The 17,812-nt window shown below is 41.7% G+C and overlaps 1 protein-coding gene across 1 annotated transcript; it reads right to left on the reverse strand.

The window, feature by feature from the left end:
• Window positions 1-844: 844 nt before the first annotated feature.
• On the reverse strand, window positions 845-16,886 carry TXNRD3 (thioredoxin reductase 3). Its single transcript, XM_033071877.2, has 16 exons — window positions 16,696-16,886; window positions 11,259-11,319; window positions 9,572-9,681; window positions 9,277-9,390; window positions 8,595-8,667; window positions 7,622-7,741; window positions 7,083-7,225; window positions 5,564-5,679; window positions 5,230-5,455; window positions 4,911-5,003; window positions 4,404-4,480; window positions 3,700-3,856; window positions 3,406-3,513; window positions 2,539-2,634; window positions 2,194-2,328; window positions 845-2,062 (listed from the first exon to the last, which is right to left on the reverse strand). Exons 1-16 carry the CDS (start codon window positions 16,819-16,821, stop codon window positions 2,000-2,002), a joined length of 1,818 nt encoding a protein of 605 aa, XP_032927768.1. The 5' UTR covers window positions 16,822-16,886; the 3' UTR covers window positions 845-1,999.
• Window positions 16,887-17,812: the final 926 nt, after the last annotated feature.

Consider the following 17,812-nt stretch of genomic DNA (forward strand, 5'->3'; position numbering starts at 1 on the left):
ATTAGGACACTGTTACAGATATGCAAGTGGTAATTATTGATCAATTAACATGAACCTGCAAATCAAATCTTCATCTGAAATAAAACTCAATTAGTGCTTACTAATAGCAAATTCAGGAATTAGCACTCATTGACTCAGCCTCCTCCCTCACTTCCTCTCCAACAGGGCTACACGCGTGGAAAAAACACACATGGAAAAATCTCACGTGGAAAAACACGCGTGGGAAAACCTCGCATGGGAAAATCTCGCGTGGGAAAAACCCACCTTCACATGCTTCCTCTTTCCAGGGTGCTGGCTATGTGAATCCAGTGGGAGCAGGGACACTTGGTATGGGGAAGGATTGGGCTTCAGCGTCGTGGAGGGACAGCAGTATCCATATTATCACTTTTTGGCTCAGGTAGCCTAGGGATTTGTCACTCCAAGGTGGGGCCATCAAAGGGGACCACTTGGCAAAGGGTAATCTTTATTTTCCCAAAAATCCAGCTGTCAAATTCAGATTATTTTTTTACATGAGATGAGATTTTTGGCTTAGGTTCCAGCTAAGCTAATGTGGAAAGCGACACATCTCTGGAGGCTTCTAGAAGCACTTCAAAAGACTGAAGAAAAGTCTTGAGAAAGGCAGCAGGGAACACTATACCCTGCCACAAATTTCTGTATACCCAAACAGAAGCACATTTGGTATCTTGAGCAAGCCCCCAGGGGCAACAGACAACTTGTTTTTCCATTTAAAAGATTACAATATGCATAAATCCATAGAGCTTTTAGTACTGTATGGGATACACAATATAACTGAAGCCAAATGAAATCTCAGGCAACATAAACCACGAGGTCAGACACCACAGAGTGTTGTATGCATCGTTTATTGAACTTCAAATTCCACAGTAGGTCACAGATTAAATAGTTAAAAATTGGTTACTATCATACAATGTTCAGAACAGTCTTTCAAAACATCTCTTTGGACAAACTAAGAGCCAGATTCAAGCACAATTCCCCCAGGACAGAATGCTAGGGGTGGAAGAGAGCTTCAAAGTACTGACAGTACACAACACTACACAAACACAGCAGGTCAGTGCCCTGGGCCACCACAGGATTCAGAGCAGCTCTGTACAACACCTGCCTCCATGGGCAGGCACCTACTGTGTTAGTGGGACACAGTCTGCTTCTCCAGGACTTCAGCATTCCACAGAACAGCACAAACAATTCTGGGTTCTGTAAGGTTTTAAGTTACAGAGATGAATCCAGATTTAAGCAAATTGACATGGTTTTGCCCTTACACTCTTAAGCCCTGGCACACAAGAATGCCTACACCTCAAATTTTAATTTAAAAGACACGCTGTCACCTGAGGTCAAAAATCTGTGAATGTGAGCAACACTGATGTCTTAGGTTACTTACTCTGAGGTTTTAGACTGGTTGGGATGGGAGACTAGTGCTTGAACTGCACTGCTCAACACTGCATCCTATTTATGCCATCTTGCCTCAACTGAACATACAATTAAGTATAACAAAATGCATCAAAAAGATAAGTCAGTCAAGTGTAAACTGTTGGCAAGAATCACTCAATTTTATATTTGTCTTCTATTTCAAGCATTTGTACAAGACACCGGAACTAGAAGCATTAGCTTTAATTTGTGCAATGTAAGAATTTCCTTCAGGAGGAGTTCAGTCTGACTAGACAAGAAGCTCCCAGCCTTGCCTGGCAGCCATCAGTCGCAGCCCATCTCGCACGAAGATTCCGAGCTACAACGTCAAGAAAGCACCGCAGTGCTAATTCCAAGCAAAGTCAGGATTTACAGTCCGAGATTTCCCTGCTGCATTACTGTTCCCATGTGAAATACAACTCATGTTGAGGAAGCCTCTCGAAGGCACCACTCCCAGCTGCAGCACGTACAGTGGAACTGATGCAAACGTTTACTTTGCTGCAAAGCAGTTGGATGTGTGAGAGCTTCCACAGGACCAAGAGTGCACAACATGGAAACATGTAAAGCAGCAGGTTTAACCTCAGCAGCCCTTCTGAGTGATGTCCTGCCCAGAAGCTTTGGTAATATCCATCGTAGTGAACACCTGTAAGAGACCAAAAGAAGAGTTTATTTACTGTTGCCTGCATCATCATCCACATGGCTACTGATTTCCTCTTGGTAAAGCTGTCTTCAAGAGCAGGCTTTAAATCAGGCTGTGCCTTCCCCCTTTCTTACCTCTGCACAAGTAGGATGGATACCAATTGTTTCATCAAGTAACTCCTTGGTGAGGCCACATTTGATTGCAGCAGCAAAACCTTGGGTAACTTCACCAGCATTGGGCCCAAGAATATGCAGTCCTATCACACGATTCTTTAGAACAGATGAGAGAAAAACACGAGTTAGTACCAGGCAAAGTTTGACAAAAGCTTCAGTGTGGAACTCCTACTACACTAAAAATGTTTTGCAAACAGGTCAACAGCAGATTTTTTAAGAAAACATTAACTACTTCAAATAAAGTAGCTCTGCAGTTCTTCCATTTCAAGAACACCCTCAGCATATCCATTCCAGCTTGCTACTTACATTGTCCTGTTTATTGCAGATAATCTTTGCATAACAGGTATTGTTATCTCTGCCTGGCACTGTCCATTCAAGTGGCCAGAACAAAGTGTGATAAACCTGGGAGGAAAACCAGAAAATGAGGGTTGGAATGTCACTGATTCAGTCAAGCACAATTTTTAATATCTTTATAAATAGGTGGTTTGACATTTAACCCACTATATTCTTGTCCATAACAAACTAGACAAGAATAATGTTTTTCTACTGAGCCCACAGAGTCCATCCTCCAAAACTCAGCAGAGGAAGACTTGACTCAAACCATGTAGCTCTGATTTAAATACTTGATAAAAACAGCAACAGTTACAATATACAGTAGTTTGCAAAGCAAACTTTCAGAAAGAGAAGTATAAAATTATCATCCAGTTACTATAGGTTTAAACCCATTACACAAAACAGTTAACAGCAGAAGCTCAATAATGCCATGTGATTTTGAAAGATGGAAGGAATTAAACACAAGGCATAACTCCAGAGATGTGCAGAAGCCAGAAATTACCATAAAATGGGGAAGTTATCCCCAATACTTCAGCAATAAAAGCCTTCAATTCACGACAATAAAACCACTCCTACAGCTCTGCAACCCAAGTCTGGCCTCCTGAAGTCAAAGCTTCTCAGCCACCTGCAAACAGCTGTGCACAATTCTAATGGCATTAAGTCCAGTCCTGGGTTTCTGCGAGTCCAGTACCTTGCTGGCCAGATGAAAACACAGCCACAACAGTTCTACTCATCTAAAATTCTAATCTTGTTAACACTATGCCTTGAGAATAAAGCAGCAGCAAGGCCCAAGAAAAACACCCTCAAGCTACAAGTTAATTGACTCTTGGGTGCTCTTACCTCCAAGTTTTGCTTTCCATATTCCTCTATAGCTTTTTCTTCAGGATACCCACAGCTGCCATACTCTAAAGGGGTAAACACTGTTGTTGGTACATTGATATAGTCACACTAAAAATAAAAATAAAGAATCATATTTAGACTATGCAAGTTCTACACAGTACATAACAGAACTTTTCTTCTTTTTTACGAAACACTTGCAGAGCTCACAGGAAAGTGGATAAATTAACTCATGTTACTGTAGATTGAAGGCAAAAAGCATAGAATTAAGTTGAAGTTGTATTCTTAGAGCTTTACCTTTTTGGAACTACCCCCATACAGCCTTTGGGCCAGCAGCCTCCCTGCCTGAATGGCAACTGGAGTAAGTTCAAGCTTTCCATCCAAGATATCCCCAATTGCATAAACATAAGGCACATTGGTTTGTTCTTCATCATTTACAGGGACTTTCCCATTCCTTTAAAACAAACAGAAGAGCACAGAATTCAGCATCACAACTTTCCTCAGCTCTCTGCAAAAAACAGAGGAGAGGCTCTATTCTATCTACTGAGCTCATTTCATTAAATAGATTCATGCCTTTTTTACTTCAACTGCAAACTTCAGAGCATCAGTCACCTTGAACTCTGACACACAGCTGAAGTCTGTATTCAGTGGGCCAGTTCTGACATGAACAACAGTGCCTGGCTGATGACAAGCAGCCAAGCTGCTCAGACATCTTTGGACTCAATCTTTCACCTGCTTATTTTACAGCTTTATGCTTTCAGCACAACGACCAACCAGTACATATTCACTCAGAATAGTTGTTTTACAAAGTACATGTTAAAGAAATTAAGTTAATGGATAATTGAACTCAAATCCAGGACAAAAAAAGGTTTCAAAGGCTCACATAATTGCTATATATAAGAGTGGGAATTAGAAAACCATCATGTATCATAAGTTATTTTTACAGAGGTAAAAAAAAGATCCTTTCATTCAGTGTTTTCGGGGAATTCAGCAATACTCACTTCTCATTGATTTTGACACCGATTGTCTGTAAACCAATATTCCTGGTACATGCATCACGACCAATGGCTATCAAAACCTAAAAAAACCCCAAAATTAAATGCAGTAACTTTATGCAAGAGAAGTATAAAGTAAGATTTTCTTCAGTCTTTTAGTGGAAAAACCGAAGCACATGAATAAAATGACTTCTAAATAGTTTTTTCCAAAATTTGAAAGAGCCACCGAGAACTCTCTTCCATGTATAATGTTTTAGAGATGCAACAAGCAGAAAAGCCAAAATGGAAACAAAAACAACAACACTGCTTACATGAACTAAATTCCAGGCACATAAAATTTCACCCATTTTGCTGACAGGGTTCAACTAAAGACAAATACTGAATTTTCACTTTTTTGTAGTTTACATGAATGACTTTTTAAGGAGGAGTTCTCTTCAAGTTGTTCAAGAAAAAGTACTTCAATACTTCTCATGTGCATCTATAGCCACTTATTTCAAATCCAGAAATGCTTACAGTGTTATATTCTCCTTCAAGGATTTCTGGTCCCTCAGTGGACTTCGCTGTCACTTTCAGTCTTCCTGGCATTCCTTGTTCCAGCTGCTCAACCTGTGCAAATTATTGTAAGCTTAGAATGACCTGAAGCTGCAGAGCTCACTTCCATTGTCATTCAAGCATTGACCTACTAATCTATCATTAAGAGTAAAAAAAGCTCAGTCTCATAAATCATTTATTTCAGCACAGAGCCAAAGCCTTCCCAGACAACACCTGCATTTTACACATGCTGTTTAAAGTAATGATGTGTTAAGAAAAGAAAGCTGAAGGATGCACTTGCCTGAACAGGTACAAACTTCCTGATGAACTTCACACCGTGTGTTTCCATGTAGGCACCGACTTTTTCTGCCATTTCTTGGTCAAAGCCGCGCAGAAGAATGGAGCGCACCATGACGGTGACATCCAGCCCCAGGCCAGCCAGGAACCCTGCACACTCCAGAGCCACGTAGGAAGCACCCACCACCAGAGTCTTGCCAGGGCAGTAAGGCAGGGAGAAGAGGTCATCACTGAAAAGAGAGGAAGTCTAAGTTACAAGGCTCTTCCAACACAAGCTTGTTTGTCCTGGCAAACGCTAGAGCAGACAAGTTCAGTCTTTTTGTGCCTTTTCATCTCACCTTGTAATGCAGAATTCTTTATCTCCAGGGATACCCAAGTATCTTGGCCTTTCTCCTGTTGCCAGGACAAAAGTCTCTGCTGTGTGATAGGTTACTTGTCCTTTTCTGTTAGTTGCCTGTTGATGAAGACACAGTTTAGACAGACATTTTCATGTGCTTTAAGATAAAAGCTATGCAATCCTTTCCTGAATTATTGTAGGTATGTTTAAAAATCAAGAATAAGCAGTTTGATACAAGAACTAATGCCCTTAGAGATGCCACGCAGATCATTGAAGATAATCAGGTTCAAACCACAGATTATCAGGCTTTTCTTCCATTAGATCACTTAAAATCACTTACACTTTGAATCCTGCCCATTTTAACTACTAATTTAAATTGGATTATTTGTAACAATTTAACTTCTGAGTTATAAGAAGTCACAACAAATTAAGACAACACCCTTATCCCCTCCAATAAAAGGCCAACACAATGCAAGGGAGACAGCGTAACATGAATTAGTTCATAAGCTAATGTAAAAATGTAAAAAAAAAAAAAAATAAAAAGATAACTCGTTACACGATTTCAGTTCAGAGGGCCTAAGACCCAACCTTGCATGAATTCTATAATTTGATCTCTAGACACCCGTGGTCTTTGGCAATTTCATCTTGCCAACGCATCTCTCCCAAAATCTGACCTTCATTTTTGCTCTTTGTTAGTTTTCCATAACAGATGAAGGGAAACTTTCTCCCCATCGAGGTAATTCAGGTTGGAAGGGATCTCAGGAGGTCATCTAGTCCAGCCTCCTGCTGGGAAGTTTCTCTGTTCTACCTCACTTACTGATTAGGGACACTTAAGTGGCCTGGACACTTGAACAGGTGGTACACAAGGTAAATTGAATTTACTATTATCTTTCAGTGCCAGGCTCTTGGTTTAAAACACAAATAATTCAGCCTGGATATTGAAAACAGACAATTACAGCCCACTGAGTGCAACAGTTAACTTCAATATGCACTTCTAGGTTAACCTTGCTTCAGTATGATCACTTACAGCAAGATTGCCAGAACAAGCTTTGTCTTGCAAAACTGACACTTTAATTTGTATGCTGATACAGCACAAGGTTCTAGCAGAGCTCTTATGCAAGCGCTTAATCTAAATTTAATTTCAATCGTTTTTATGCTTTAGCACGAGGACTTTTCAAGTTGCAAAATTGAACAGCTAGAGTTTCCTTTCTTTCCCCATCTCCTCACTCAGGCTGCTGAAATCAGTCATGAAACAGAAACTGAGACCACCTTCCTCTATTCTTACAAGACACAGGTTTACACATATCCACATCACTCTTACATAACTAGGTTTGCAAACACTGTGGCAGGTACTAAAGTACAATAATTGTTTTAATCAGTAACTTCACAAATGAGTTATTAACTTCAGTTGACCTAACTTGGCAATGTTAAGATAAAGCCTTTCTGGTGCTGAATTTTATAAAGCAGTTCTAGAATATGAGTTTTCCCTCCCAGCTAAGTATTTTAAATGCAGAGCATACCTTAATTTTGTGTGGTTCCACGAATTCTCCATAAGAATTGAGGTATGTCACAGACTTCTCTCTCAAGGACACTCGGTAGCCCCAGTTTAAAGAACCAATGTAGTTCTGGACTGCTTCTACCATGACCTCCCAGTTGTGTTTAACTGAAACAAGACACTGATTTCATATTCAAGGAAATAAAAGTACAATGTGCCCCTTAAGAAAAACTTAACTTATTCATTGTACGCCATGCTAAGGAAACACCATTATCAGTAATGAGGGCACATATTAAGGTCTCGTTCTACTATGTTAATATTTATGTGGCTTGTTACTATCTGAACTGAGCCCATTCTAGAAGTTCTGCCATTTATTTCAGCTAATACAGGGAACAAAACACAATTAACTTTCAACCCCACAGGTTTCTATGACTCAAGCCTTCTGATTCACCTTAGAAAAGTACTGAACTCTGCCTCTAATTTATTAAGTCCAAAGTACAAGAACAATCTTGAGTTGAGCATCTCATTTGTACAGTCTTGGTCTGCCCTCTTGCTCTTACCAACCTTGTTCTTCATACTGCCACCCAAATTTCCTTGAATCTTGGAGTGCCTGACCCAGAAGTGCTGCTTGATGCATCAGCTTCTTAGGAATGCAGCCTACATTTACACACGTGCCACCAAGTCCTAAGAAGGAAAGAACCACATTACTGTTTCCATGAACAGGATTGATGCTTTTCCTATCATATACTTTGTATACTCGTATCACTCAGGAAGGTTTGCTGTAGTCACACCAGTTACATGAAATTTCTGTTGCAAGGGACACTTTAAAATACAATGAACACACTAAGCTAGTATTTGGTTTAAGACATTATTAGATTCACTGACCCAAGGCAGGTACAGCATGTCAAACACAGGCCCTGGTTACCTACTCCACAAGGCTTCAGATTTTAGTCAGATTGTCAAGTAAGCAAGGCAAAAAGCCCAGATTTCCTACAATTTAGTATCATCTATTATGTGGAATTTGAAATGTGCCTGTGTTTGAAATACTATCTACAATAGCACATTCATTTCTTGACTCCATAGAAGTTTCACTGAAGTTCTTTATTCATTCTCAGTGCCAGTATCACTAATGAGGTCAGCAGCTGTCCTTAGCTAGGGAAAGGTGAGACACACATAGCCATGGAGTCACTGTTCTAAAGGGAACCTATCAACTGTCTACAAAATAGAACTGGATGAACTGAAAGGCAAAATATCCCCACAAACATTAAAAAGTGAACATGCACACACACATTACCCAGACATGGTTTGAAAGTGACCAAAGTTAGAAAAACTTTTGACAAATAACAGAGCTAGCAATGCCTAAACCAGAAATAACCATCTAGAAAAGCAGCAGGCATGCCAGGAAAAAACCTCTTGTTATCTGTGTACCAGGATTACAGGACTTCAGCCTCAACTCCTAAGAACATAAATCCATAATATGTAACATCTCAGTATGTATCACTGGTACCCAAACATTATCAAATAAAGAAAAGCTCACCCCATGAGGTTCCAAGAGGTGTTGGAACAACATAATCTAATACCATTACTTTCTTCCCCAAGGCAGCAGCTTCCTGCAAAAGATGGAGATGAGCAGTCAGCATTACTGAACCAAGCAAGCCTGTCCACTCATTTGTGGTCATGATACACCTAGCATTAGCAGAAGCCTTCTTTACTACCTTCACTAGTTAGTCATTATCATATATGGCTCTTCTATCTCCTTCCATAGACAAAAATTGAAATCCCTCAAGAACTGACTTTTTTCCAGACTTTGAATGGCTCCTTGCATGTTCAATGCTGCATCCAGACCCTCCTATGCTGTCAAAAGCCATGATCTGAAAAATGTATGAAATGGGCTCAGCAGCCTATGATTCTCTTCTACCTCACCTAAATATTTATGCTTTTAGCTCTCATTTTCTTTCAGAAGGACAGAACTGACTTGGCATGTTCATGGATGGAAAAGCAGGTGACAAACTGGAGACATTTCAGTGGAGCACCACCATGTTCGGGGGCTGAGCTCACCCCATATGAGAAGGCATAGTTAAATTAACATTAATTAACAAGTTGAACAGTAATACTCATCCAAATATAGACTGTTTTATAGCAACATAATTAATAGAGAGATTAACTCTTGAAGCAGTTTTACATACCACCTGCTCTTAAATGCCATTTTCACATCTTACCTTAGAACATGCAAGTCCACCTGAGCCACCACCAATAATAATGAGATCATATTCATAGGGTTCTGTAATTTGGTTGTCCCCAAGGAGTTTCTGCAGTGATCCATCCTGATAAGCCTGAGAGAGAAAAAGAAAAAAAATAATCAAATTAGCACACATTTCTGAGCAAACAACTGATAACATTGCCTCCTCTGGCCTACGTCACCCAGTCTACTGCGTCACACCAAATTTAACCACAGTCAAACAGCAAATTCACTCAGTCTTGCCCATTTCCAATTGATTTTTAAAGCCATGTTACCTGATACGTTGCATCACAGCCACCAATGTGAGTTCCATTCACAAATACATTAGGCACTGTCCTCTGGTTGGTCATCTCTGCCAATACTTGCTGAATACTGGCTCCATCATCTAAGAATAAAAGAAATGTGCATATTATAAACAGGTTTCAGGAAGAGAGCTATTAGAACAACCTAAATTATTAAAGCTTTGGACTGTGATACACTGTAGGCCTGCCCAAGACAATAATTTTAAAAGCATTCCATTTGCAGGTTTCCTGGATATAAGCAAGTCTTCAGAAACTACTTTAAACTGCTATTAAAGGAGTAGGCTTAAATACACAAATTAAACTGGTATTTCAAGCCACAATGCTACAGAATTGAGTAACAGAAGTAGTAAGAGTTTAGTTCTTGTTTTGTTGAACATTTTTATCTGTCTCTGACAGTGTCACATTTGATACTATACAAAAATTCTTTTCCAGCTATCAGAGATGATCACACCTTTTCTTTCATGAGAACTACCTTATTTTGGAGTATGTTCTGTGTACAGGCACATAATTTTGCCCGGCAGTTTTGTATTATGAGATGATGGGTAAGGGAAGTATGAACATGCTTTTCTACTTACCCTAAAGCTACCTTCCTACTTTTTCTACCCACCACACTGTCAAAAACTTTCTAGTTTTTAAATTATCATTGCTTGACCTGACCTGTTATCTGAATCATCAGCACCTACACAAAGGCTCAATTTGGATCTCTCAGCAGCAAATGTGGAACTGGGACTTTACAGTAATCACTTTGACTAAAATCTTTTTATTCCAAGATTGTATCTATTTAGCATCAGTAATCAGAGTGAATGCAAGGGAAATATACTATTAATTAGAAGTAATTCCAGGGGAAAAAAAGCTGTGCATTGTACTTTACTATCTTGGGCTATAATTAATTCACAGTATGACAACCTGAATAAGAAGCAAAAGTAACTAAGAAGAGATTAATAAATAGCTACATTTTTCCCAAACACTGCTTTGGCAAAAAAAAAAAAAAAAAAGCAAAAAAGCAACTTCAAAAAGGCATTAGAACTTTAAGAATAAAGTACAGGAAACTTTAGTTTTGTTTGTACAGAAAAAAAATAATAATAATAAATGCATAATAATAATAAAATGCATTTAAGAGCTTAGTAAGAACCATATAAGAAACTATTTTTCCCTAAAACTACATTAAAAGTTACATGCATTATGTCCATATACAGATAAGGCACTGCACATGTCCTAAAACTAAAATAGCTGGGACTCAAAAAAACCAAACTTGAATCTAGCAGCAGCCAAGTTACTGGAATTTACCCTTCCTTCCAGTGACTCAGCACCTTTCCCAAAGGTCACTCATACACCAAGTCAAACATTAACAATTCATCTCAAGCAACAACAGAACCAGGAGTAGTAAAAAAATCCCAGGCTTTTCCCCCAGAAGTCATAGTTCCTTGGAGAGAAATCAGATCTCACATCTTCTATCACCTGATGATTTTTACAGAGTCAAAGGCTTCAATTATATTAAAAACAAAGCCTAATTGCCTTTATCTGTGCATATTTTAAAATGTATTTTACTTGTTTCACATATGCCCCAATTAGTTCAGGACAGCTGAAGGAATCAAGCAGAGTTACTCAGTTTTAGTTACATTAAGCAGCAGCATGTGATCCAGGTTTTTCTCCTACTCACCAGTCACATCCAGTTCCAGAGCGTAGAACTCCACACGCATGGAGCGGAAGAGTTCCTTCACCTGCAACAGGAGCAGACAGCATGGCAGTGCAAGGGATCCTCAGCTCAGGGTAAAACTTCACTGCTGGACACACACAGGGGACCTGGAAGGCTCAGTTACTGTGCTCTGAGGCACTTCTGTGCTTTGTGTGTTCCTCACATAACCCAGAGCATTTAACCTTCCAATACAAGTCCCGTTACCTTAAGAAAAAGTTTCTAGATACAATTTGCTTAGCTGCTGACTTCTCCACCCATAACATACCAAAAGCCATGGAAGTGACTGCCATAGAAAAAAACAGAGATAAAGCAGCAGCAAGAATCTTTGGTAATACTAAGAAAAATCAAAAAAAAGGAAAAAAGGGAGTGATGATAATACGTAAAACAAAAACCTCAAGGACTTTTTTTTAAAAATGACATTATAAAAAGTTGTAGAAGGAAGTAATGCTTTCCAAATGTACTCAGCACTCAGTTGGGTGTTTTTGTAACCTCAGTTCTGGATGGACAAAGTGTACCATTACCTGAGTCAAATCAGGCAGCCTTTTAGAAACAAAGATTTCTACAGTAACATTTTCTGGTAAACTGGCATGTGCAAACAGCTCTAGCAAGAATCACTGAATGCCTGTGGGATGGACCCACTTGCCAGCATGGAGTCTAAACACTTTTCAACCAGCTTTCTGACAAACCTCAAATTTATTGAAAGAGCTTCACTAAGAATATGTTGAGTCACATTTAGTAAGTTTAAAGATGTCTAACACATGAGGAATAAAATGTTCTTAATATTGCTCTGATTCACACTGTTGCTATTCTGAATACTGAATATTCCAATGTTTTCTGATTAAGTTTCAGCTTTATGCAGACAAACAGGAAAATTTTCTATTCTGTACCAACTACAAATTAAGTTTCTTACCCCATCATACATAAAGCATAACATTAAAAAAAAGCTTTGCCTCTGTAATTTATTATATTGTTTCTGCAGTTTTACAATAGTGGAAGTTCTAAGGGACCTTTTCAGGCCATCTGCATTAACTCCCTGCTCAAAGCAGAGCCAAATGTGAAGGCTGATGACATTGCTCAAGCACTGTCCTCTCACTTGGAACATCCAAAAGGACAGAGAAACCTGAGCTGGCTCCACACTTGACCATCCTCACAGTAAAGAACTTCCACTGGAGTGTCTGTCATTGTAACTTATGTTTGTTGGTTCTTCTCCTTTCAGTTTGCAACTCGAGCAACAGTCTGGTTGTCTTCCCACTTGTCAGTTGAAGGCAGCAACTAAAACCTTGAACTTATCAAGGTACACCAAACTGAGCTTCTCCTTCACACATTCAGTGTGTGTGATACTCCGGTCCTCTAATCATCTAGATGACCCTTGAAATTTTTTGTCCTAAGCTCACCATGATGTTCAGGCTTGCTTCCTAGAATGATTACAGCTACAGTCAGAATGAAAGGGAAACAGCAGTGGAACCACTCCAGACCTGCTCTGCATTTGCTGTTACAAATCCCAAGCTAAACACCACGCAAGATCTAGAAAGCAAAGCTTTAAGTGATTGCTACTAGGAAGTGTTAAGAATACAGAGGCAAATCAGAAAATTAGCTGCTTGGCTGCTGGTTTAGTTTGCAGCAAAGCAGCAGAGTAACAGGCAAGTGTTCATTAATTTTTGTTCTCTTTTTAAAAAAACTCTGCCAAAACATCGCAACAGCAGCTGGTAGGAGGGTGGACAGGACAGAACATTATTAAACCAAGAAAGATCACACTCGAGAAAGGGCAGATTTAAGGCATTTAGACCACCTTTATTCTTTACTGAAGACACTCAGTAGAGATAAAAAAATACCAGACAAATGTCAGCATCCTAATTAGAGGTGACTATTACACTTCACACGTATGAACAAATCATACTTGTGTTGTGCTAATGAAGCTGAAAGAAGGATCGTAGCAAGCACATGAGCAGTTACAAAATCTCCAATGCAGGCAAGAGATAATAGATTACTTTGCTTTGGCGAAGGAAATTATTAGGAGGAGTAGAAAGATAACACACTAATCATGAGTAATATCTAGATAAGCTGAACAGGAAATGATTTCTCAGAAATACTCACTGGAGCACTCAGCAATAACTGCATTTACCAGAAAACAATTTTGAAATGAAAAGGAAGTAACCCTCCATAGGGAACACAACCAGAAAGCTTACTGCTATCTGGCATTGTAAAAGCCAAAATTAAAATGAGATCAAAGGAGTTATTAGATCAATTAATGAAAAAGAAGATCCACTGAAAACTTTGAACGCTAAAAAACTAATAGAGATTCAGGTCAAGAAATTCCTGTGTCAAACACACATCACTGGAAACTTCAGCAGTTTCATTCAGGGAGATTTTCTCCCATGTAGCCCAAAGCCAAAACTATAGTTTATCCAAATGTCTGGGATGGGATACAAAGCTGCAGGGTCACTGGTCATTTACTTCCCTTTTCACCAAAGCAATGGCCTCAGTTACCTACTAAACCCCTTCAGTTTTGACAAAAAGCAGTGGACTAGAAACACTTCCAAATGTTATTAAACAATAGATAATTCCTCTAAAACTAAGAAATTGGTCTAACTTTAGGATATTCTCAGAGATGCTTTCTGTCACTAAGGTAGCTAATCATACCATAAAATAATAATGGTGTGTCCTAGATCTGCTGTTTCAAGTATCAACTAACACCCCATAATAGCTACAGCTGAATTGGCCAGAACCCCTGAGGATAGAGAATCTAATCTGTAACAGCATAAAATATGACTAAAATAACCAGTAACTTCTACACAATCACAGCTGTTGCTCGTAAAATTTCAACATATCACAGTGTTCAGCCTTGCCATTTTTTCACGCTAAAACACTATGTTTTCTTTATGCATTTCAGTCTAACTTATCTTTTCTGGATGCTGAGAAATTGAAGACACATCCAGGTGAAGTTATGACAAGGAAGTAATTATACCACCACCCCCTCTCCACCACTGCCCTGTTAAAGCAGTTGAACAACAAACTGCATTTGCAGAAGGACAACAGCACAATTGCCAAGTCATGCTATTAGCTAACCTGAAAACAATCACCTACTTCATTCACTTAGGGAATTTATTTGCAGTTCTGTTTCTGAATGAAAGTGCAATTTCAATTTTCTTCTAGCATGGCTACCTCCACTTGAAACAGAGAATTCCTTCCACCCCCAAATTAGGTCCTTTTCGAGCATGAGCACTAAACATCTTTAGTTTTTCAACTAATCCTACCAAAAGCACATTGCTAACAACCATCCACAGTAAAAGACAATACAAAGCACACTATTCATATCTGTGTAAGAACTCAGAACTGTGTGATTACAGTTTAAGTAGCCAAGCTGTAACTCCATTTTCAAATTATATCCACTTCATTAATTCTATAGACTTGATCAGCTAACAGGAATCCTGCATTATCCATTGTTTCCCCATTCCTTTCACTAATTTCTAAGTCTTTGATAGGAGGGATTGTTAATATCACTAGTGTTACAGATATTCCTCTCTTTTATCACTTGATGTCTTATGTGAGGCTTCCTTCTTCCATAAACTTTCTTCTAATTCTCTGTCTGCAATCTATACCCCTTCTCCACATCTTCTTTGTTATATTGCCTTCCTGTTCTGTTCCAAGCAGGAAAATAAGCCAAGCAAATCTGCCTACCAGGGCAGTCAGCTCTTCTTCCCCCAGCCCTATTTATGACCTGTTTCTTCACAAAAATCCATGCAGTGTTTTTCAACTCCCCTTCCCAGAAAGGGCCACGACAGAGGGCCCTCTTACTCCCTATATTCATTCTTCCCCTTTGCAAGACAAGGGTAACACTCCTCATCTCTGACTGCTTCCCTGAAGCAAGCCATCTGCCTAATGGAGAAGCTATTAACAAATCCAGGAAAGAACAACCTGGAATTTAATTATTGGACTACAATCAAGTGTTTTCTCCTCTTCTTGTCTTAGTCTAGAGCCTCTGCAACACCATGAACAGATGAAGGAAAAAGGCACAAGGTTTAAAAAGTCACTGCGCCACCATGTGATCTCAAACCCACTGAACTGAGTGCCATGAGCATCAGCATTAACAACCACAAGCACTAAAAGCACACAGGGCAACACTGACAGGCACAGCCAAGTATTTCTCCATGGGCAACTCTGAAGTCTTCAAAAAATGATTTCTCCTCAGCAGAAGAGAACACTTTTGTCAACTGGACTAGACTGGAGCAAGACTCCAACTCTTCATTTACTGAAAGTTCGAGTAAGTTACTAAGAAGGATTTGAGCTATGTACTATGCTCTATCTGCCAAAAGATTAGGTTCTTAGAAGGCATTGGTCTGGTTGATCCTCCCAAACACAGAAGATTCCTTTCTCAAAACCTCAATTAAGTTGCAAGTGAGGTAGGATATATTCAAAGTGAGATAGGATAAATTCAGTTAAGTTTTCTGCAAGACAATCATAGTATCTCTTCCCTCTCCAGAGTTCCCAGAACTAAACCTAACCTAGATGTGTGAGTGAGGCTTCTGAGTATTTTCCTGGTTATCAGTTCTATTGAGGAACACCAGGACTTGATTCAACAGTTCCAATTACGTTCTTCCTACCATGATCATAAGAAATATGGTAGTGTGAGCTTTAAATAAAATTTCATAACATACTTTTTGTAAATATCCAAGAAACTCAAAGCCTACAAGTCCTCAGATCCTGTGTGAACTATGACCAGTGTGCTGGTATCATAAATGGTATCTAATGAAGGCCCTGAGCTTTTTAACGAGTTTGGCTTACTAGTCATAACCAGCCTGTTACACTGATGCGCAGTCAGGGCTGAAAACATATTTTTCTCTAAATATCCCATTATCCAGGAGTGCTTTTCTTTTCACCACACACTGCAGCCAGGATTTAGAACTTACACACTTGCTATACAGTCAACCTTCCTCAAATTTAGAAATGGCAGAAAACTCATCCCTCCCATGGAGAGCAGCTTTGTCCAAGCTCAACAACAACGTGGTACCCAAATTTCCAGCGAAAAAGGAACACAGCCAGCACCCCGCGCTTCGAGCAGCTGTAGAGCTGAGGAACAAGCACGCTGTGCGGAACTCTCCACACATCTGTCTCCCAGCGTGGCAAGGGGAAAGAACTACCACGAACGCCACGAATCCTCGCCTGGTTTCAAGCCTGGCAAGTGGTTTTCCAGGGCTAGCACGTGGCGCTGGGGCGGCATGGATACAGCGTCACTCGTGCCGCTCCAAAGCCCGCAGGTGCCGCCGCCGCGTCCCCGCACCGCCCTCCCTCCGCGCCGCTTCCCCGCGCCCTGCCCGGCCCGAGCGCGGCCCGCGGGCACAGCGCTGCCCGTGTATCCCTCCAGGGGAGGGCCCGCGGGGTCTCGCCGCCGCCGCCGGCTCACCTTGTTGCAGTAGGGGCAGTAGCTCTTGCTGAAGATCATGACGCGGTGCGAGGCGATGAGGGTCCGCACGCGGAGCTTCAGCCCGTCCCAGTCCGGGAGCCGGGTCTGTGTCGGCGGTGGCGCCATGGCGGTACCGGCGCCTTCCCCGCGGCGGCCGCGCTGACCCTCAGCCCCGGCCGCGCCCGCCCCTTCCGCAGCGGGCAGCGTGACGGGCCGGGCCGGCCTATTCGGAGAGCGCGGGGGGGAACAACAGGCCAAGGACGGCTCTGCGCCCTGCAATTCACCCACAAGCACTGTGAATCGTTGTAAAACAATAAAAACCACTTTATGTCATAGGAGAAAGTGTCACTATCTGCCTAAAGGCTACGCAGAGAAGGATAAACTCGCGTTGTTCAAGCCTCTCTCCCCCGTGCGAGGGGGCGCGAAGTGAGCCAACAGGAGGCCGCGGGAGCGCGCATGGGCGGTGGGAGGGCGGTGCCGGGCGGGGCGCGGGGCGGGGCCGGGCGGTGCCGCCTCAGAGCCGGGGCCGGGGCTGGGAGGGCGGACGGTGCTGGGCAGGGCAGCCGGACAGTGCTTGGCGGGGTGGCTGGAGTAGGGGTTGTTCTGCGGGTTGTTCTTTGCCCCCTCTCCGAGTTGGCGGCGATTGCCGCGGCCTGGAGCGATCGACCCGTGTCCCGGGCCGGCCGGGTCTGATCTGCATCGGTGCCCTCTAAGTGAGGGCGAACATGGAGGGGAAGCTGCTTCCCCCGTCTGCCTCCACCTGCCCCTTGTGTCTCCTGCACTGGGAGGAGAACGGGTCCAAGGGCGTGCTGAAGCATCGCTTGTTGCGTACACCTCTGATGGGATGGAATGCTCTGTTCCTACGAATGCCGGGCTGAGGGGCGGCGGGGCCGCGGTGCCGGCACAGGCTCGGGCAGGGGCGGTGTGAGCCGGGAAGGGAGCAGGAGCTGCCCTGCCCTGCCCTGCCCTGCCCTGCCCTGGGGCGGCCCCGGCCCCGCATCGGGCATCTCCCCGCACGGCCACCGCTGTGTGCCCATGGCAGCAGCGCTCCCTGAGCACTCCTCAGTGTTGTCCTGGTTTGACATCTCAGAACTTCCCTAAATCCCGCCCTGCCAGC

Source organism: Catharus ustulatus, chromosome 13, assembly GCF_009819885.2.
Source record: "Catharus ustulatus isolate bCatUst1 chromosome 13, bCatUst1.pri.v2, whole genome shotgun sequence".
Lineage (NCBI taxonomy): Eukaryota > Metazoa > Chordata > Aves > Passeriformes > Turdidae > Catharus > Catharus ustulatus.